A 21,953-nucleotide genomic window follows, 5' to 3' on the forward strand; every position below is an offset into this window, starting at 1 on the left:
ACCACCTGTCCCCTTCTCCCTGCGGTCTTATAACAGGTGCAAGAAATTCCAGGCGAAGGCCCCACAGGTGAGTGTGTGCATGTGAGAGCCGTGCCCACCGCGTAGGGAGGGTGGGGACCGGCACAGGGTGGGGGTCAGGACGGCAGTTCTAGGGGCTGGGCTGATGCTCTCAGGTCTCCCTGACCAGTGGGGGAATCTCCACCCCAGTAGAACTCGGGCCGACCCTGCGGGCGAGAGCACCTAGAGAATACATTGTGGTCTCCCAAGTAAAAGTCCACTTGGGGGCCAGGGCCTTCTTTCGGTGAGCCCGCAGCCCCTCCCCCAGGCCACACGCCACTCCTCCGGGGTCGGGGGCGGTGGGAGAGCTCGGACTCGGCACTTCCCCCGGGCTCCGCACCCGAGGAGAGGCGAGGCGCCGCCTCTGGGGCCCCCAATCCCTCACCATCCAGCCGCTCTTCAGGAGCGGGGGTGTCCCCGGGCCGGCCCCGCCCCCGCGGCCCCGCCCCGCGTCCGCCCCTCCTGCCGCCCCTCGGGTGCAGCCAGCCCCGGGCGACCAGTCGCGGCACGGGACTGCGAGACTCGGACCCTCTCCCCTCCGCGGTCGGCTCTCCGTCCGGCGCGCCCCGCTCTGCCATGGAGGCCGCCCCGGACGCCGAGGAGGCGCGCACGGTGCGCGAGGCGCTGGGCAGCTACGAGGCGGCGCTGGAGGGCGCGGTGCGCGCGCTGCACGAGGACATGCAGGGGCTGCAGCGTGGCGTGGAGCGGCGCGTGGCCGAGGCGCTGCGCCTGGCCGGCCCGCTGGCACGCACCGTGGCCGAGCTGCAGCGCGACAACCAGCGGCTGCAGGCGCAGCTCGAGCGCTTGACGAGCCAGGTGGAGGCGCTGGGCTTGGCGACCGGTCTGTCCCCCGCGCCCGACACGCCCGGCACACCCAGTCCCCCGCCCGCACCCGGGGTTCCGGACCGCGCGCCCCGCCTGGGCACCGCACGCTTCGCCAGCCACGCCACCTTCTCGCTGTCCGGCCGCGGCCAGGTGAGCCTGCGGGAGCGCGGCGCACCGGCGTGGGTGCTGGTGCGCGTGCGCCGGCCAGTGGGGTTCCGCGCCTTGGGGCCGCACTCCGCCCCGAGGGCCCGCCCCGCGCGCGTCTGCTGGATTGAGGGATCTGCGTCCATGGCCGCTGGGACTTGGTGATGGGGGTCCTGCTACCACTCCGGAGTTGGAGAGGGCAGGAGAAGCACTGCTTTGCTTGCCCACTGCACCTGTCTCGGGCCTCCTCCCGTCTTTGGAGCCGGGCCCTGTATGCCTGTGTTCTGCCTGCCTCTCCCCTCTGTCCCATGACAGTGAGGGCTTGGGCGCTGAGGTACGGCCCCTGACCATTTGGCACTGCCTGGGGCCTCTCCGGGCGTGTAGGAATGGTCAGTATCCTCCACTTGATCCCCTCACCTCCATTAACGTGCCCCCCGCGTTGCTGCTTCACTGAGGCCTGACGACTCAGGTTATAGATTAACCCAGATTGAGAACTCAAGCCCTTGGGTGAGGGGGGCGGGGAGGAGAGACGCTATTTGGTCGGGACTCAGCCGCGTCTGGGAACCCTGCATTGCGGGGGGCAAATCCCTTACAGTGAAGAGAGAGAGGGAGAAACCGGCCTTGAGCCGTGTCTGGATTCCTGGGGTCAGTGACTGGCCAGAGGTCCACACCATGTGGCGGTGGGGCGGAGGCCGGTGTAGACCAGTCACTACCTTGAGCATGGGCCTCCCAGAGTGGCAGTTCCCAGTTAGAATGTTTCTATGGTGTGTGCAGTGGCCCTTAGATGGGATTTTCTATCCTGACCAAGCATGTGCTCTGGGGTTGGGTTTCCAGGGTCTGGGTCTGAGTAGTCTGCACCTGCTGCCCCTCCTGGGTTCAAACCATTAAGCACCAGATGTCCTGCTATGGGCTGGGCTGCCACTCAGGAGGCCAGGAGGGGGGGATCAGATTAGGCCTTGCCCTTGGAGGTCCCAGCCTGGGACCCTGGATGGCCCTAGATTGAGTAGTACCAACAGTGCAGGCAACCAGAGATGTTCTGCTCCGAATACCCTTCCCAGTGGGTATCTCAGGAAGGCTTTGTGCTGGAGACCCAGGGCTTGCTATGGCTGGCACAGGTGGAGGTGGAGTGGGTGGCTGTGCATGCAACCTCAGAATGGTTAGAAATGCCCACCAATGGAGCCCCCAGGTATGAGAGTGGAGGGGTGAGTTGTGAAGGACCCTGGACGCTGGGAAAGGAGTTGGGTATTGTCCCTCTGGCATAGTCCCAGCACTCCATGTATAGTGTCTGGACATATGGTTACACTTAAGTTTGTCCTATTAACACGATACTCTACACATGGCATAGAATCACCACTGTGGGCTCATGTGTACCTAATAAAGTGTGTCATCAGTTGTTTCTGAGCTTTTATTTTAACATGCATTTGCTACTTGTCGGTTTGTGGAAGCAGCTGTCCAAGTTTTAAGAAAAATAATCTCAGTCATATATACATATAGATGTGTGTGTGTATGTAAGTATATGTATATATATATATACACACATATTCGTATAGAACATTCTCTCCAGTCATGACTTTTCCCCGTGGAAATTGGCCATTATTCACCTGGGCCAAGCTAGTCTTCTTGCTTATGGGGGTGGTAGGTGAGGGGAGGAACGGGGTCTTCCTTGTGTCTGGCAAGCTCTCTTAGGGATGGTTGGTGGGTTGGAGGGTGGCTGGAGAAGGGTAACTTAATTGTGGTGGTCCAAGAAGAAAGGATAGGTCTGAGCTGGGGCAGTGGTGTGTGTATGGGGCTGCCGTGGACAGCAGTTTCCGAGGAGCAGTCAGCAGGTGGGGTCGTCTTTAGATGTGAGAACAGAGGCAGAGAGAAGAGCCCTGCCTTGGGGGACTACTGGGTCACAGATCAGGGTGGAGATGCCAGGTTCCATTTGGGTCATGTTAAACATGAGGGGGCTGTGGGATATCCAGGTGGAGCTGTCCCAGAACAGGTGGATTCATGGATCTGGTGCTCCAGAGAGAGGTTAAGGCTGGATGTTAGGGGCAGAGCTGGCATTTGAAGCCATAGAGTGGGTGAGGTCCTCAGGACAATTGTACCAGAACACTGTGCAAAGCAGAAGAGCCTCATGGAATCAAAAACCAGGCCGAGGAGCTGCTGGGGGTGAGGAGGACCTGAGAGCTCACTCTTAGAAATCCAGAGAGGGGAGCCCTTCTGGAAGAAGAGGTTGGGGGACAGCAGGGTTGCTGCAGCCTGTTGGGGGATGAGGATGGAGACCCAGTTGGGGAGTAGGTTGTGGACTTCAGAAAGGCACAAGGGGCATGGGCAGCAAGTATAGTTGAGCGTTCTGGGTGGAGGATGGTCACCATTCAGTGGGGTCAGAGGGTCTGTAGTCCCCTGAGCCCTGGCTCCCTGGGCCTGAGACAGCTTCCCCCTGCCTGACCCCAGAAGCACTGGGCTGTCTTGCAGCCCACCCTCCCAGGAGCACTGACACAGGCTCCGAGGCAGTTTCTGGTAGTGAGAGGGTTGCATGCAGCCATCTGCATGTTCCAGCTTGCACGCTGTGACCAGCAGCATGTGATTGGGTGCTTGGCCATGGACAAGGAATCAGGGTTCTGGGACAAGACTGTGTGTATGATGGACAGAGAGTCACAGCCGGGTGCTGGGCTGCTGGTTGTTTGGCCTCTCCTCTTGACTGTGTGGCAGGGGAGCTGGAGGTGAGGGTCTCATCCCATGCACAACAGCCAGTGGTGGCTGTACTACTTGGTTTGTGGTCAGGCGTTATTGAGGCTGGTGTTACACCAACCTTCTGTAACAAACAATGGGATTTAGAGACCCTTTTGCTTTCAAACTGGGGACTATAGGGGTTGGAGGTGGGTTGTCCCTAGAATATAAATGTGCCTTGAACTCAGTGCAGAAAGGGACTGCTTCTGAGTGCGCAAACCTTGACCTTGCTACAGCATGAGAAGACGTGGACCATAGAGGAATGGTCAGGGCAAATCAGTGAGGAAGAACAGGACAGGGCATTTCTCAGTGGGAGTAATCAGGGAAGACTCCCTGCAGGCGGCCCGAGACCCTGGAACAGACAGGAGATGCTTTTAGAACGTTTGCTGTGAGCCCTTGGGGGCATCTCCTCCTACCTAACTGGAACTCAGTTTCCCTGTATCTAAAACCAAGAGCAGGGAGTTGACTGGTTAGCTCAATTGGCTGGAGGGCAGTGTTGCTAACACCAGGGTCAAAGGTTTGGATCCCCGTATCCTCCAGTCACCAAAAAACAAAAACAAAAAACAAATAAACCAAAAAACCAAGAGGAATTGGTTTAGCCCTGTTGGGCCCTGAATGCTGAGCAGGCTGGGATGGATTGGGGTTAACAAAAGTTCAAAGTCCTGGGAGACACTGCTGTTGTCTGACCTGGAGAAGAAAGCAGGGAGCCAGGAGCCAGGAACCAGCTGGGAGCCTGGGGCAGATGGCAGCAGCCTGAGGCCAGGTCCTGGTCCCAGGAGGCTGGGCCAGAGTCGTTCCCCCAACACATCATCCTTGGCTAAGCTGGAGCCGCTGTGGCCCCATGGCTGAGGCAGTGGAGTCCCTCAGGAACAACTCTCAGGAGCCTGGTGTCGGAGTCCAACCATGAAAGAAACCAGACTTGCCTTATCTGCCTTCCTTTCCCAGACACACTGTGTGATAAGAGAGTTAAATGCATAGAGAGAAGTTTGAATTGAGTCCTTTAAAACTGTGATGTGAGTGGAGGGCTGGGGCAGCAGTGCTAACCATTTTAGGAGGGGTTTCTGGCCTGCGGGGGCTGTGCTGGACACACACATGGGCTCCCGTGTCCACGTAGGAGCCTGCATGGCTCAGGCAGCACTGAGAAAGCCTGAGGTATTATTCTCTCTCCCACAAAATGTTAAAAAACCTTCCCAGGAGGAGGGTCTGGTCTCCCGGAGTCCCTGAAATCAGACTTATCTCATCCTTCGCTTCTCCCCCTAATGTTCCCAGGCCTGGGCTGCCTCGTGGGAAACCTTCCCCTTCTTAAGACAAAGCCGGAGGGGGAGTCTTGGGAGTGTCAGGCCAGCTCAACAGGACCTGTCCCCAGCTCCAGGGCTCTCCAGTGATTTCTGCTCTGGTCCCAGCACATACTGGTTCCCTTCACCGTGGCTGAGGCAGGCTGCCCCCACCAAAGGAAGTTGGTAGCCCACTGGGGGAGCATGCCAGAGTCCCCCATGGGTGGGCTTGGGCCCTAGGAGAACAGCTTGCTGCAGCCCAGCCTGGCTTGGCCCTTTGGTTTTGGGACTCTGCGTTCTGTGACAGTCCTGTTCCTCTTCCTCCCCCTCATCTGGCTGAGACAGCTCTGATGGGGCCAGGGCTCACCCTGACCCAGGTCCTGGGAGATAAGTTTGTCTTGAGGTGTCCTCTCTGCTCTCCGGAAGGCCAGATCACTTTGTGGACAGGGCCCCAGGTTGGGGGAGAAGACCCACGTCCCATGCCTTGGCTCTGCCACTGCCTTTAGCCTCAGTGTGAATTTAGAAGCATGCTTCTCCCTGCCCCAGGCTTGGTTTCCCCAACTGTGTGGTGATGGGTTAGAGGTGGTCTCAGAATAGCCCCTTGCTCCTTGGCCTGTGGCATGGACAGTGCCCTTTCCCCAGGTGAGGAGCGTTCTTAGTCTGGCGCTGGGGGATGAGGGGCAGGGAGTATGGGAGTCTGCGCAGCCACACGTCCCCGTTGTAGTCGCCTCCCAGCCTGACTTAGCCCAACCCCTGTCCCTCCTTTGCTGGAGACCCTTTAGCTGGTGCAGAATCTATTTCCCATCTGGTTGTGGTGTCCGGTCCCCTGGGGCATCATGGGGGGGGGCAGTTGGGGGGCCTGCAACATGCAGGAACAGGTGTCTGTGGGGAGCCCCCCATAGAGACCCACATTCCTGAGAGAATGCTTTCACCATCAGCCTGTCCCTTTGGGCCCCTGCCTGGACCTGTGGAACCTGTTAGACCAGAGTAGGGTGGGTGGGGGGACATGGAGACCCTAGAGCTGAGTGGGCTGTGGTGACAGGGGGGCTGAGGTTCCAGCTGGCCTGGCTGGATCTCCTCCCCCTACTGACTTGGCTTCAGCTCAGCTACTCTGTGGCTTTGGGGATGCCCTCCCTGCTCTGGAGTGCCAGCAGATGCCCTACGCCTTTCTCTAGCCTTGTCTGCTCCTCCACCCTCCTGAATCAGAAGTGGAGGGGTCACCTGCACTCCAAGGCCAGGCTCTCCCCGGGCTCTGGGTCCTGTGCTCTCTCACCTCCCCAGGAACCCCACCCTCGGATGGTCCCCTCACCTTGCTGGAGCCTTTCTTTTCGCCTATCAATGTGGCCCTACCACTTTGATCTGGAAGACCCCTCAGACCCCTTCCCCCAGCTCCCATCGTGGCTAAAGTTACTGTGTTGTCTTCATTTCTGACTTCCCCTAGGCTGTCTCCTGCCCCACTCCCCGTGCCTCTGATCCAGTTTCTACAGCCATCACCAGTGACCTCTTTTTGCTAAATCCAGTGGACATTGTCCCGATCCTGTCTTGACCTTCTTTTCCTGGACCCCAGGCCGCCTTTGGATTCTCCTGCCTGAGGACACACTTCCTCCCGGCTTTCTCACCCTTCCTCGGGCTTCTTTCCTGCCTCTCTGGCTGCTCCTTCTCATTCTCCTCCGCCGACGCCTCCTCTGTGTTCTGAAATGTGGGTGCCTCAGCCGGGCCCCCTTGGCCCTGTTAGCTCCGCAGGGCTCCCGGGAGCCTTGGGTGCTATGACTTGTTTCTCCGTTGCTCGTCCTTCCTTTCTGTTAAACTTCAGACTCAAGTATCCAGCTACCTCCTCAACCCTCTGATGTCTCAGGGGCCCCTTTACACTCATCGTGTTTCCCCCCAAACCTGCCCCTGACCCACCACATCCCCTCCCTTCCCGGTCACCCAGGCCCCACGCCAAGAGGCTTGCCACCCTCCTGTCCTCCACCTCTGCTCACTCGCCCCGCCAGATCCCTTTCTCCCAAAAGCTCTGAGTCCTTCTCCCTTGGCCCTCCCACTGCCCCTTCTCCCCTCCCCAGGTCCCCACCCTGCACCCCCCAGGTTGCCATCTGATCTTTCCGTGCCACTCGCTTGCTGCTTCTGAAGGGTGTTCCTGAAGCACAGAGATTATGACCTCTGGCTCCTTCTTGTTTGAGGAGTCAGGTCCGAATACTCAGGGCAGCTTGGGCCACATGGGGCTTCTCCAGCCACCCCGCGCCCAGTTGTGCGTGATCAGCATGCTTGTGACTTGATGTCTCTGCTAGTTACTCTGCTGGAAATGGCCTCCCCTCTTCATCCACCTGGCTCACTCTGGACTTGGCTCAGGCATCCCTACCTCTGGGGAGCCCTCCCTGCCCTGCTGTGCTGGATGAAGTCTGTCTTAGGAATCCTCATGCTGGCTCAGCACGGTCGGTTCATGAGCCTGCCTCCCCTGCCAGACTGATTCCCCCTTGGCAGGGTGGGTACCTGCTGTAGGGCTGCAAGAGGAGCTGAGCTGCCTGGGGCTGGGGATGAGTTGTTATTTGTCTGGGAAGCTTGTAGAGCAGGGGGCCAGCCTGGAGGCATCTAGCAGGAAGCACTGCCAACCTCTCAAGCCACCTATTATGGACTCTTAGGAGAGCCCTTGGTTGGGGTCTGCCTCTGTCTCTCTTTGCTAGGCAGATCCCATCAGCCCCACAGATGCTCTGAGCCTCCCACACCCCCTCAGTGGGAGGAGGGCAGGACCAAGGGTGAGGAGAGCTTCCTTCCTGGCCCATATCCCCACTGTTTTTCTCTGTACGACTGTGGGCCGCACACGTCCCCTCTCTTAGCCCTTGGGTTCCGTCTGTAAAATGGGGCTGGTAGCACCCACCTGGGAGGACAGAAGGGAGTTGGTATAAGTGGCATGCCCAGAAAAAGGGCTTGACATTTGGTAAATGTCAAATGGTATTTGCATAGCCTGCTCCCATTTCTCAAACAGGGAAACTGAGACCCAGAGGGGACATGACGTGGCCCAGGTTGCATGGGGGTTGGCAGCACAGCGAGGGTCCCAGGCTTTCCCACTGTCCCTTGGTCTTGGCTGTCTGAGGGTCCTAGGCTTTCCGACTTGTCCCTCTGTCTACTCCCTACCCTACCCACCCACTGCTGCAGCCAGAGAGGGCTGGAGGGGTGGCATGGAGCCAGTCAGGCCCCTGCACTCTGCACATCCGGGTAAATCTTTTGTCTCTGCATCCTGTGAAAAGACCTCAGCATGACGGAGCCACACTGCCCATCACAGGCCCAAAAGGACCTTGTGTCTCTGGTTCCTGCTGCTCCCGCCCAGGCACCATGGCAGCCTGGCCCAGTGGGAGGAGCGGGGACCCAGGCTCTCCCAACCCTGTCACGTGGTCCAGCCTAGGGGAAGGGATGGGGCCGCCTCACACACTCCTTCAGAACCCTCAGTCTTGACCTGTGTCCCCCGCTTTTTTGGGCTCTGGGCTGAGCCCAGTTTGCCTCTAAGGGTCTCAGGGGCTCAGCAGCTGGGGTGGCTCCATCCCAGCTTGCTGTGTGACTTTGGCTCATTACTGTACCTCCCAGAGGCTATTTACTCTCAAAATGAGTGATGTTTGCCCTGCCAGAGCCAGGAGGGGCTTTGGAAAGTGATTTTGGGGGTGGACAACTGGCCCTAGTTGACAGGGCCTCAGTGGTGTTTGTGTCTCTGTAGAGTGTGGATCACGACGAAGCCAGCGAGCTGGAGCTGAGAAGGCCCTCAAACCCGGGCATCATGGAGAACGGGCACCAGCCAGGGGCAGGTAGGGCCTGAGGGCAGGGAGGAGGGGCTGGGTAGGTTTGCCAGGAGGTGGCCTCATTCAGTGTGAAGTAGAACTTTTTAAACTCAGAGGGAAATGGGAGATCTCGTAAGGTAGTGAGCTTCCCCGTGTCAGGAGGAAAGCAAGCAGGGGCTGAGGAATTGTCCAAACACTGAACCGGGTAGAGAGTGGACTGACAAGTCAACTAGTATTTATTGAGCTGGCTATGAGCGGAAGTTGGAGAAGAATCAGCCCTGGTTGGAGCAGCAAGACATCCCCAGAAGGGGACGTCAGGGAGGCTGGAGTGGTCAGGCAGGCCTTCCTGGAGGAGATGGAAGGAAGGTTGAAGGAAGCTGGAGCCCTCCTGGGATGTCTGAGTCCCCTGTGGCTACCACAGCTGACCCCACACCACTGCTGTCACATGTTCCAGGTCCAGGCGATGGACCCTCTGAGGTTGCCCAAACCTTTCCGGCACCGGAGCCCCCCAAGCCTCGCCCCGTGAGCCTCAACTTGCAGCTGCCCCACCAGCCAGTCACGGCCGTCACCCGTGTCTCCGAGAGGTTCTCTGGGGAGACCTCAGCCTCAGCTCTGTCACCCACATCTGCTGCCATGCTGGGGGGCTTCAGTTCGAGTCCCAGCGAAGCCACCACATCCTGGACTCCCAGTCCAAGTGGTATGAGCAGGAGAGCAGGACCTGAGGGCAGACCCCACCTGAGGTGGGAGAGGGAGGGCAGGGGCTGGGGGAGTTGATGGGAGAGTCACTGGCCCCACCTCTGCCTGTCACTGTGACCCCTTCCCTTAGCCCGACTCCTCTCCAGAGATGCCAGGAAATAGCATCATCCCCCATGGGGGACGACCGTGGCTTTTATCACAGTTGGGGGCTGTGGTTAGAAGGTGGCCTCTTGCCCTGCACATTTGGCACAGTCCCATCCCTTAGGGCCCCCCAGGCCTATCTTGGGTCTGTGTCAGGCCTCGGTAGTGTGTCCTGGGGTGGAGCTTTACGGGCTTCTGCGAGTAGGGTTTGGGAACAGTGTTTGCTGGAGGCCCTGGGCTCTGTGCTCTCGAGAGCAGGTGGGGGACAGTTGAGAAGACCTCTTTTATGTCATTGCTCTGTGTAACCACCCTCCTTTCTCCTCATCTGTTTGCTGAGGCAAGGCCATCTTAGCCCAGGGGCTCCTGCTTGTTTGTGGAATGATGCTGGGTGAATGGGCAGAGCCATCAGAGGAAGGGAGGCTGTAGGTGGCCCTCTCTGAGGCCAGGGTTTGTCACCTCTCTCCCTCCCTTGTCCTGCAGAGAAGAGTTCCTCTTTCACACGGTCTGTGTCGAGTTCTGGCTACGGGGCAGTGATGGCAGGCAAGTGCTCCAACAGGTGAGTCAGGGCTGTGTTTCTGTTGGGGCATCACTCCCCTGGGAGCCATACTTCCCTGGGGGTGGCTCTGCTCTACCTCAGATGCTGGGACCTCTCTGTGTGGACCCCAGGAGCAGGCGGCCCCCTGGGCTGGGCCTCTGGAGAACTGAGACGGCAGGGTTGGTGGGTACAGTGCGAGCAGGAGAAATGAGGCAGTGGGGCTTGGTGGAGAATTTTGTTTGGAGAAATAAGGCTGTGGACCCTTCAAAGCAAGTCAGTCCAAAGATTGGAGAGGGTGTCTCAGTCCCACAGGAGGAGGGATCCTCCTATCCTGCACTTTCTCTTCCTCCATCCCAGCTGGCTGGGTCCCTCAGAGCTGGGGACTTCCTGAGCACAGGCTGAGGAGGTTCCCGGAGCGGCCCCTGGGCTGGGCAGGTCAGCAGGGGCTTCCCTGCGGTCCAGGCCTCCTTGGGCCTGCAGTAGTCCTGGTGCTCTCCCAGGCCAGCTGTACTGCGATTGGAGCTGGCAGTGGAGGAGGGCTTGGCCTTTTTTTTTTTTTTCTTTTAATAATAAAAGAATTGTGACTTTCTGGCAAACTGTTCCAGGGGAGAACAAAGGGGATCTTATGTAGTGGTGGTGGGAGAGGAGGCCTGGGCCTGGTGGGCTGGTTCTGGGTACACCTCCTGCCCAAGGAGGGTGTCTGCACCCTCCCCAGGCATTGACACCTGCCAAGGGGTGGCTATGCCCAGAGAGGGGGCACCCTGTTCCTTCTGAAGTTGGGCTGGCTTCCGAGGGCAGCTAGGTTCAGAAAACCTGCCAAACCAGTTGGGGATGGGAGCAAGTGGGGCTTCCTCTGTGACTGCTACTGTAGCGCCATCTGCAGTGTGCATGCAGACTGTCCACCTCACTCACACTCAGTGCGGGGGAGACCCCGGGGCCCAGGTGAGCAGGTGATGGCTGGGCCGGTGTTCCTGACTCGGTGGTTCTCTCCTCAGCCCGCTGCTGGTGACGCCACCTCAGTCACCCCCATCCCTGCAGCCGCCAGCCACGACTCAGTCCCGTCGCCAGGGGGAGCGTCGCAGGGAGCTGGTGAGGTCACAGACGCTGCCCCGCACGTCGGAGGCGCAGGCCCGGAAGGCGCTGTTTGAGAAGTGGGAGCAGGACACGGCGGGCAAGTACGGACGCTCGCCCCAGACCAGGCCAGGGCCCCAGAGTAGGCCCAGGCCCAGACTGTGGTCAGGTGGGCACAGCGTAGCAAGGCCCGGCCCTGTCCTGTTCCCCAGGGCCCCCGTTCCTCAGGACAAGGCCTCTTGGGCACGGCACAGGTCAGGGCTGGGCCACAGGACAGGTTGGGGGGCAGGGTGCCCAGTTGTGGGGAGAAGAGGGCTGTGGGGTGGGGAGCCCCTCTCCTCTCCTCCATTGCCAAGCCACCCCCCCTTCCTCATGGGTGGTCGCTCCTTTAGCTTCTGGGCATGACTGGGGTTGGGGTTCCTGGCTGGAGTGGGCAGGCCCAGCTGTGGGGTTGGATGTGCCTGAGGACTGAAGGGTCGACGCAGTGGGACACAGGTGCCCACCCTCACTGCCGTGCCCTGGTAGAGCGTATGGCCACATTTGAATATTTAGCCAGTCCTCTTGTCAGTGCGTGATATTGATGCCTGCTGTATACGGGGTGTGGCCCAGGCCTGGTGAGATGATGAAGATGACAGTCTCTGCTCAACTCTAGTGAGGGAGACAGGCCCAGGAAGTGTCTCCACTGACCTCTAACAACCTTATCTTGGCCATTAGGGAGTGTCCTTGGGTCCAGAGGAGGAAACCATCCCTCCTGGCTGGGGAAGAGCGGTGAGGGAGGGAGGCCCTCCATTGAGGGGAGGGCTCAGAGGACAGAGGAGGGGTGCGGTGAAGGGAAGGGGGAAAGTGTTCCAAGCAGGGTACAGTGGCCTAGGCCTGTGCGGGCTCAGGTCCTCTGTCTCAGGATTACCAAGTGACCCCTGCTTCTTGGTCTGGGAAATAACAGGGGACCTGGAGGGCTAGAAGGGGCAGGATGGTCCTGCCAGAACCGATCAGAGGAGGCTGAGTAGCTGGTATGTGGGGTTGTGCGTGGAGGTGGCCGTCGGGCACCGACCATCTCCCCTGGGTGAGCAGAACAGGTAGGGCGCCTTCCCTGGGGGTGTTCCCCCCAGCCCCCCACGCCAGACCGAGGTGGAAGATGGCAGCTGGAGGGGCAGCCCCCACAGCAGGCTTGCCCTCTCTCCACAGGGGAAAGGGCGAGGCTCGGGCCAAGCTGAAGCGGTCGCAGAGCTTTGGCGTGGCCAGTGCCAGCAGCATCAAGCAGATCCTGCTCGAGTGGTGCCGCAGCAAGACTCTGGGCTACCAGGTGAGCCCCAGAGTCCTGCCCCCTGGCTACTGGGTCCCCTGGCCAGAGGCTTGACCAAGCCTCAGCCCCTGCTTTCATTCTCCTGGCCAGGGCAAGAGCCCACCAAGGCTGGGGGAAGGGGTAGGAGCCGGAGAAATCGTGCCTTCCAAGTGGGTACCTAGCTGCCTGCAGCATGTGCTTAGAAATTCCAGGAACCTGTGTATAGTCCCAAGCAGACTAGTCCAGCACAGTGTTTGGGGTGAGGTCTGGGAGTGCTGGCTTGTTGCTGAGCTGGGTGGGTGGTGGGCCTGGGGAAGGAGCTGGGAGAACAGGCTCATGGGGATTGAATTGGGTTGGGGGAGCTGCCGTGGGAGCCAGCCTTCCCCCTCCTCCTCTCACCGACCCCTTGCCCTGCTTGCAGCACGTGGACCTGCAGAACTTCTCCTCCAGTTGGAGCGACGGGATGGCCTTCTGTGCCCTGGTGCATTCCTTCTTCCCTGACGCCTTCGACTACAACGCCCTGAGCCCCATGCAGCGGCAGAAGAACTTCGAGTTGGCCTTTACCATGGCCGAGTAAGCAGGGCGGGTCCCACTGGCTACCAGCCCCAGCATGTACCCCGGGCCCGACTTCTGCCCCAGGCGGGTCACAGGGGTGAACAGGACATGGGGCAGCAATCCAAAGAGCTGAGGGACCTTGAGGCCATCCAGTCTGTCTGCCTCTTGTACAGATGGGGAGACTGAGGCCTGGTGGGGGGTGGATTTGTGCAGCCTCCCTCTTTGCTGGGTGCCCAGCCTCTGGGGTGCAGTGTGGGAGACCAACAACAGACAGAGTGTAGGGGCAGTGGGACCAGGTCCCCCCAGAGAATTGAGTCTGTTCTCTCTGGGCTGGTGTAGAGACACAGTTGCTTGGACAGGCCACAGCTGCTGATCAGCAGGAAATTGCATAATATCTGGGACATTTAAAAAAGTAGATTTTGCTTCTAATAAGTAGATTTTGCTTCCCTATGTATTGTTTTATCATTTACTAGGAAATTGCCTACCTTTTTAAGTCCCATAGGGAGAAGATTTGGGGGTGGCGGGGCAGTTCTGGGATCAGGAGGCACTTGGGAAGCCAGTTGAGATTTGGTTATCAGCCAAGGGCAGCCCTCAGAGCGTTGGGAGAGTTGGCAAAGCAGGCTCTGTCCGTCAGGGCTCTGGTGGGCAGCAGGTGTGTGTTCACCCTGGCTGAGGAGAGTTTAATAAAGGGACTCGTTACAAAGGTATGGGCAGGACTGAGGGGCAGGAGCATAGTGCAGCAGCCTTGGGGCAGATGATAGCAGTGCAGGGCTGGTACCAGCGTGGCTTGGAGTTACTGGCAGTGAGAGAATAGCTGCATGGGGAGAGAATAACTTTGGGCACGTGGGTGCAGCCAGCTCACAGTGACCTGGCGAGGGGCAGGCCACAGAATGAGCACTGCCCTTGTACCCCTCCTGCCCTCACGCCAGGACCCCTGTTGGCTTATGCTGATCAGAAGGCAGAGGGCCGCAGAGCCATTGCTGTGGTCCATCACTGCCTATGGGCACAGAGCAGGCACAGATGAGCGATGTCAGGCCTGCGTAAGGCTGAGCTCTCTGAAGGTCAGACAGAAGGAAGGCTGTCCCCAAAGCTGAGTTTCCTGGGGGTGCATTTATCACTCTGCCCCTCCCTCCCCACCTTTGTACCTCCTGTTGTCAGCCTCTGAGATCTGTCTGTGACTGGCAGTGTCTGTTTCTTGTCTGAGTCCTCAGTGCCCACGTCTGGGAGGTGCTCCTCATGTGCTTGCTGGGTTGAAAGAGGCCTCACCCCAGACCTGTCACCTGCGCCCCAATGCCGGGCCCTGAGCATGGCCAGGGAAGGATTCAGGCCAGCGGGTCTCAGAACCTGCACTTGGAATTGTTAAGTCTTGCCTCTCTGGCGCAGCAACTCTTGCACGGGGTGGGGGTGGGGGTGGGGGTGGGGAAGGATGGGGATTCTGGCTCTGAGCTCCTCGGCCTGAGTTTTTGGAATATTAGTATCGGCCCTGTTGTGTTGTCTCGGATGACGGGCTTAGGCTCTCAGCCCCTTGGGGTCATAAGAGCTCCTTGTATACTTTAAAAGCCTTCTCTTTCTTGGCTGCTTGGGATTAGTTGTCATCGTAATTGCAGAAACGGCTCTGGAGGGGTGTGTTATGCAACTGGATCCAGGCAGGGGTGAAGTGGAGCCAAGGGCAGTGACATGATGTTGGGGAGGGGCTGGCTCACGACGAGGAGGCCCAGCTGCTTGAAGCCCAGAAACGGCGACTGTCAAAAGTCAGACAGGTTTTGTGTACACAAGGTTGGGGTCTGATGTGGGCACCCCAAGACCCACCCTAACCTGGGGTGGGGGGCATGCCACACTCAACTTAGTGTTCTTCACTGTCTAAATTCACTAGACCAAGTGGTGCCAGCTCCTGCCCTGCCCGTCATGGTCACACTCAGCTGTAGACCGAGCTGGGCTGTGGCAGAGAGAGGGATGCCCTGGGCCATGGGGTGGGGGCCCTGCACCCCAGCCTGCAAGGAACACAGCTTCCTTTGGCAGCCAGAGTGATTCCAGGCTGTGCTTTCCCAGCATGAGTTTTGGGTTCACAGAGACTCTAGACTCCAAACAGATGTTTCTTCTATTCCCATCTTGGGGGGGTGGCAGTGCAGGCTGGTTTGTGTTTTGCCTCCCTCTGCTCCAGAGCAAACAGCAGGGTAAAAACCTTGGCCTTGCCTCCCTGTGGCCTGAGCCTGCTCCCTGCTGAGGAGGGGAGGATGTTGTGATGGGGCCACAGACATGAGTTCTGCTGACGGGAGGGCTGTGTGGGGAGCTTGCTCAGAGCCTGGAAGTGCCTGCACTCGTGAGTTCCCCTTGCAAGTATCTCTATCTCTCGCAGGTATGAGGGGGAGAGGCCTGGGAAGATGGCTCGCCTCCCGGGCCCTCTTGGGAGGACAGCAGCTTGGATCACCTAGTTTCTTGGACAATAGGTTGGTTTAAAAAGCTGGAAAGAAATCATAGGGACACCTGCTTGAGGATATGGGACAGCAATGTCCTAAACAGATATTCCTTAAATTTGCCACACAAGTTGAGTGGACACGCGAGCCAGCTGTGCAGGCAGAGGACAGAACTAAGAAGGGCAGTTTAGGAGCAGGCAGTGTAGGATGAGGGGAGAGGACACAGGTCCTCAACAGTGGATCCACCTTGCATCAGCAAGGAAATGTTTCCAGACCCTTCTGTGAGCAAGTGCCTTAAAGGCACAAAGACACATCAGGGAACTTTGCAGTAAAAGTGGTGTGTGCTGCCCCTCCCCCCAATCGTTTACGGTCTCAGAGATTCCTGGTGGCCTAATCTGTGTGAGTGATGTGGTGTTGACAGCACAGCGAGCTTCCCTTGTCTGACAGGTGTTCAGGGCCTGGAACTAGGGAGGACCAGACCCTTTTATGGAACGGGCCGAATCCGGCGGGCGCCTGACCCTCCTGCACTCTTCCTCCCCACCTCTCGGCAGAGCCAGAGCACAGGACGTGAGGCCTGAGGCTTCCCGCTTGCCCTGCGGGGAATGTGTCCTGCTCTCAGGTTACGCTTAAGCAGAAGGGGCTTCCAGGCTATTTGTAGTGTCCATGTGTCTCTGTCTAAAACTAGACAGGAGGCAGTAGCCTGAGCCCTGGCATCCTGGTCTGCATTTAGAGTAGGCTTAAAAGAATAAAAATACCCTGTACCCCACCCCACCCTTCCTCCATCTCCCTTTCAGGCCAGCCCTGGGGTAGCTGAAGATCACAAAAGATAAGAGTAGGAGAAAACCCTTTAAACCTTTTCCCCAGACCCTAACAAGAAGGGGCAGCATAAGCATTTAAAAAATGGTGGCAGGCCACGTTAATCCTGTTCTTGCTGTGCAGTGGCATTTGAGGTGATCTCTATTTTCTTCTTTGGACTTTTCCATGTTGTTTGAATTATTTAAAACAAGCTTGTATCATTTTTACAAAAGTAGTTTTTTTTTTTTTTTTAAATTTAAAAGGCAGTTGAAGCCTCTGATATTTTGAGACAAATATTTTGATAGTCAATGCTGATTATCATTTTTCTTTTCTCATTTCTTTCCTCCCAAGTTTTGTTCAACCTGTGTCTGCATCTTCTAGGAATCTAGTAATCAGCACATCGCAGCTGGCGCCAGTGTCTGAGGGAGAGTGCTCTCTTTGCAGGGAAAGCTCTCTTTGCAGTTAAAAGCCCTCTTTGCAAGGAAAACTTTCTGCAGGGAAAGCTCTCTTTGCAAGGAAAACTTTCTGCAGGGAAAGCTCTCTTTGCAGGGAAAAGCTCTCTTTGCAGGGAAAGCTCTCTTTGTAGGGACAATCTAGGGTGAAAGGCAAGTGTTCTTGATGGTCTGATGTGGGCTGTGCCACGCCTCAAAGATAGGGATGCTGCTCTACCTGTGGGAGGGAGAATTTGGAGTGCCCCAAAGGAAGAAGTGGGTGAGGGGCAGAGGTGACAGCAGGAAAGAAAAGAGGGAGCCAGGTGACAGTGGCTGCATGTTGCATATTGCGACCCCCTCCTCAGGAGTCCCCTCACTCTTGTCTGCTCCACTTAAAAATAACAGTAGGGTGGGTGGGGACCAGCTGGCCCAGTCTCGTGGGTGTCTGCTGGGGAAGCCAGCACCTTGTCCATGGCTTGCCATCTGGGTGGTGGCAGAGGGCACTTTAATTAGAGGGTAAATGCAGCCTCTAGAAATGAGGAAGAGGGTCAGCTTGCTCTCTTCTGCACGGTTGGACAATGCCTGGAAAATGCCAGAGATTCTGAGTGCCTCCTGTGAAGTGGGCTAGAGAGAAACTAGAACCAGTTCAGAGGACAAGGTCCAAGGTGCCCTTTGTGGGGACAGTTAAGGAACCAGAGAGGTCCGGCCCGTGGCTCACTCCGGAGAATGTGGTGCTGATAACACCAAGGCCACGGGTTCAGATCCCCATATAGGGATGGCCGATTAGCTCACTTGGGAGAGCGTGGTGCTGACAACACCAAGTCAAGGGTAAAGATCTTACGGGTCATCTTTAAAAAAAAAAAAAAAGGAACCAGAGATATTTAATTTCAGCGAAAGACATGGATATGAAGGTTCTCTTCCAACATGTGAAGGGCTCTTTTGTGGGGAAAAGAATTAGACTGAGAATAGCCTCGAGGGATCAATAGGTAGAAAGGACCAAGAGGGAAAAGGGCATAAGGAAAAACTTTCTCATGGCCAGAGCCATCTGCAGAGGGGTTTGAACTGTCCTTGGAGGAAGTTAGGTACCCTTTCCCTGGACCTGGGGTGAGCACGCCGAGGCAGGGCCTTTATGGGGATGTTTGGATGGGGTGATGTTTGCGGTCTCTTCCAAGGCTGAGGTCCTAGTGTTCCAATGCTGTCATCATTTAACATGGGGGACCACCAAGGCCACCATTATCACTGTGATAACCTGAGCACACACACCTGGGATCCTCTGAAAAGCAAGCCTGGGAGGGAGGGAGGCAGGTGAGGAGGGGGGCACTAGATGCTAAATGATAGTTCCAGAAGGTGAACTCAGGTCTTGGCCTCTCCGAAGAACTCAGATTTTCAGTCCTTTACTGTGGACAAAGCACCTTTGCATGCCTGCCCTCATCAGAGGGTCACCCTCCCCAGCACCGAGCCCTGCCCTGGCCTGTCCTTTGGAGAGATGGTGCCGGCTCCAAACACGAGGGGGAGGTAGGGATGGGATCCGGGACAGATGTCTCCATTTTGCATTGACATTTGCTTTCTGATAGGAGGCCTGGCATCTGGCCAGCACCACAGAGCAGGCCGAGTGGTCATGTTACAGTCTTTGTCTCTGGAGCGAGCAGCCCAGGGAGCTGCCCCCGCTCCACGTCCTGGTAGAAAGTGCTAAGTGAGTCTTGCCGAACAGGCTCCCAAGCTCGGGGTGGGTCAGAGGGGCCCTGGCTTGCTCGCTGGGGAACAAGGTGCATAAAGACACGTGTGGAAGCACCACCTCCCAACAAGCCCATGGAGAGGGAGAACAGAGGTTTTTCTGATTTTCTGCCAAGGAAATGGGCACAGAAAGGTGAAGTGATTGGCAGAGTCAGGACCTGAACCCTACTAATTAGGTTTCACATTCAGGCCTCTTTTCTTCGTGATCCACTCTGCTGCTGAAAGCGGGGCATGATCATAGAAACTGCAGCAATAATAATCTCGGATGTGTATTGAGCTCTTTTGATGTGCCAGACGCTGTGCCAACTGATTGGCATGGATTAGCTCCTTACTTCTCATAGCACTCTGTGAGGTGGATGTTATCCCAGACAGGGAAACTGAGGCCCAGAGAAATGAAGTGTGTTGCCCAAAGTCATATATCTAATAAGAGATGGAGCTGGGATTTGAACCCTGACACTCATGCACTTATTGATTTGGAAAAGAAAAATTAAAAAGAAAAGACTGGAATACAGTAGTGCATGCAGCTGCTGTAGGAAGGGCACTGACCATTGGAACAGGTGCAGTCGTGTTTGCCCTTTAGGTCCTGCCTGGTAATGGCAGGCCAGATACATCTGGTGCCCAGGGGAACCAGTCGTACTGTGAGCAGAGTCAGAGGGTGTGGGGGCAGCGCTTGGCACTGCAGGGGACGTCTGCTGTTATTGTGGGACTCAGTACTGAGATGTGCTGTGCGACGTCGTCACTGTGGACGCTCATCTTCTTGCACCATGAGGCCTTCAGCCACCCTGCCAGAACCAGTGACAGGCCACAGTTCACATACAAGTCTATACCAGAGGGCCCAAAGTTAGGCCAGTGTTTCCCCGGGCATGAGGCCTAAATTGCCAGTTATGACCCATTAGTAGATTGTAAAATCAACTTAGTGGTTCATAAACAGCTTTAAAAAATGGGGAGGTGGGGGGGGAGAAATACACATGAAATATTATAGAGAAAATCGCAGCAGTAGTAAGGGTAAGTATTTCTGTGAAACTTTATTTCCACACACGAGGGTGCTTCAAAAAGTTCATGAAAAAATGGAATTAAAAGATAATACAGGGGCCATCCTGCAGCTCACTTGGGAGAGCGTGGTGCTGACAGCACCAAGTCAAGGCTTAAGATCCCCTTACCGGTCATCTTTAAAAACAAAAAGATAATACAAACCTTCCCCTGAACTTTTTGAAGATCCCTCATACATGTATGTGTGTGCTGAATCATGCTGAAAAACATCTTTCATGGTTTAAAAAAAAAAAGTTTAAAAACACTTTTAGGAGGCGAATGGGTGAATTTATTTTTTTGCTTTATTTTAAGAGTCTCATGCTCTACCAACTGAGCTAGCCAGGCACTATTTTTTGCTTTATTTTAAATTTATGTTTATAGGTCATGCTGGTTTTCCATATACTACTGATATACATTTAATTTTTTAACTTAAATTTCACTTAAAATATAAAGTCTATTTAAATCAGAATATGGTTTTGTATAGGTGGCTCATGGCTATGGGAGTTCAGGAAACGCTGCATTAGACCAGGTTGAGCCAGGGGTTATTTGAATTCCCCACTGGCTCCAGGCCGAGGTCTGTCCTTGTGTCCTGACGATGGTCTTGCTGTGGCCATGGGCTGGCTGGTTGCTGGGACCATTGTTCTGATGGGGGCCTCTGTGTTTTCAGGAATCTGGCGAACTGTGAGCGCCTCATCGAAGTGGAAGATATGATGGTGATGGGACGCAGGCCGGACCCCATGTGCGTCTTCACCTACGTCCAGTCGCTATACAACCACCTGCGTCGCTTCGAGTAAAGCCCTTGGGCCGGGAGAGCCAAATAGCAATGCCAGGAAGAGACTGCGGGGCTGCTGGCGTTCCCCACATCGGGATGACCCCAGAAGAGTGTGGCCTTTGGGGCGAGCACGCTGTTTGTCCTGTGGCGTGTGACTGCGCTCCCCTTCACGGCCAGCTGTGTTCCTGATTAAAAGCACCGCTGAGCCGTGCTCTGCCAGCCAAGGGCTCCGAGGAAAAGGAAAAATTACCAGAGAGAGAGAAAGTGGTGCTAAATCATGATCTTCCTAAAGAAATGCTTGTCTCTGTAGATGACCGAATGCTAAATTACGATTTTCCCTCCTGTGAATTGGATACATCGGCTTTACAGGGTTATGTTGATTACCAAGTGTTTTTTATCAAAATACCCAGAGTTTTTTTTTTTAACTTCCTTACACTATTGTAGGTCTCTTTCCTCCCTCCCTCTGGGCAAGTGCCAGAAAACAGACCACTTAATCAGCAGCTTGACAAAGAAGACTCAAGTCTAGGGAAGAAACAGTTTAATCACTCCCAGGTCCTGGGCCACAGATGATCTTCAAGTCACCTGTGCTCTCCGGGGGAGATGGGAAGGCTCTCACCTTGGTCCCCAAGTGCTCTTGTTCTTCTTAAGAGGCCCTGCAAGTGTTTGGCTAAGAATAGGCTCTTTTGGGGAAGGATAGGCCCTTTGTGCTGAGAGTTTTTATTCACGTTTTTCTTGGGGAATTTACTGCAAATATTTATAAAAAGTAATTCCATCTGTACCGTTGACCCAGTTGTACATAAAAATATGTGTCGAACTTTGCTTGGGATTTGTTATTTCTATTTGGTAGGTGTGGGTTCTGTGAATTAGAGACTTTGCCCACGTTTGAATGAAGATCTACTTAAAATCCCACCTTAACTGTTTCTGTACTTAAGTCGCTTGCCCAGAAAGTTGAAACGACACTTGCTGTCTCCGAATTTGCCTGTCATTCGCCCATCTTCATGTCTTCGAAGGAGCATGAACAGAACATTCCCCCCTTGGGGATCTGTCCCCTGGATGTTGATTGATGTCCCTATGAGATAAACAGTGGCCCAAGATAGCAAGTTTTGGGGTTGTCGCGTACTTGGAGGAAACCCAGGAAGGAGCACTGGTTTATTTTCACTACTGTTTGGTAGGATTTTCGTAGAAAAATCTTTAGATTCTGTAAAGCTCCAGACATCAGCTTATTCTAGAGTCATTTTATAATTGGGTTGGATTTTAGCCACGAACTTCCCTTTAAGGAGCTATCTTCATCTCATGAGTGGGCTGTAAACCCCAGTGCTTGTGTGCCTTGGTGGAGTCACATGTGTGTACCTTATGTGTTGGGGGACAGAAGACCCTTGGGGGTATGGGGAGGAACACAGCAGAGATTTCAGATGGGTGAGTAGTAGTCTTGGTTGATTTGTTCGGGACACAGCCTTGCACTGTCTCTTGGGTTCTCCCATAGTGGGACCCATTTCCTTTTTAGCTCTCTCATCTCTTGTAGGCTTAGAAAGGTGAGCCCTATTATTAGCAGAGACACATAACTGAAGCTTAGAGTTTCAAATCTAAAGCCAATTCGGGAACACCAGGGCTCTATAAAAAGCATGCCTATATGTTACTGAGAACTCACACATGTCAAATGGAACTCTCCTGTGTTGCAGATGTGGCCTTGCACCTCTGCACATAAAACAGAGCAGA

At 55.8% G+C, this 21,953-nt stretch overlaps 1 protein-coding gene across 1 annotated transcript; it reads left to right on the forward strand.

Annotated features, from left to right (window-relative positions):
* Positions 1–500: 500 nt before the first annotated feature.
* Positions 501–21,085, forward strand: SMTNL2 (smoothelin like 2). Its single transcript, XM_063111938.1, has 8 exons — positions 501–1,032; positions 8,722–8,809; positions 9,237–9,479; positions 10,100–10,175; positions 11,150–11,329; positions 12,411–12,528; positions 12,929–13,080; positions 20,133–21,085. Exons 1-8 carry the CDS (start codon positions 634–636, stop codon positions 20,257–20,259), a joined length of 1,383 nt encoding a protein of 460 aa, XP_062968008.1. The 5' UTR covers positions 501–633; the 3' UTR covers positions 20,260–21,085.
* Positions 21,086–21,953: the final 868 nt, after the last annotated feature.

The sequence above is a fragment of the Cynocephalus volans genome, chromosome 10, assembly GCF_027409185.1.
Source record: "Cynocephalus volans isolate mCynVol1 chromosome 10, mCynVol1.pri, whole genome shotgun sequence".
In the NCBI taxonomy this organism is placed as follows: Eukaryota; Metazoa; Chordata; class Mammalia; order Dermoptera; family Cynocephalidae; genus Cynocephalus; species Cynocephalus volans.

Bases quoted from the DNA above. Each gene is read 5' to 3' on its own strand.
- SMTNL2 (XM_063111938.1), top strand. From the start codon at position 634: ATGGAGGCCGCCCCGGACGCCGAGGAGGCGCGCACGGTGCGCGAGGCG. The intron at 8,810-9,236 runs GTAGGGCCTGAG...CACATGTTCCAG, and splicing joins CGGGCACCAGCCAGGGGCAG to GTCCAGGCGATGGACCCTCT. The intron at 10,176-11,149 runs GTGAGTCAGGGC...TTCTCTCCTCAG, and splicing joins GCAGGCAAGTGCTCCAACAG to CCCGCTGCTGGTGACGCCAC.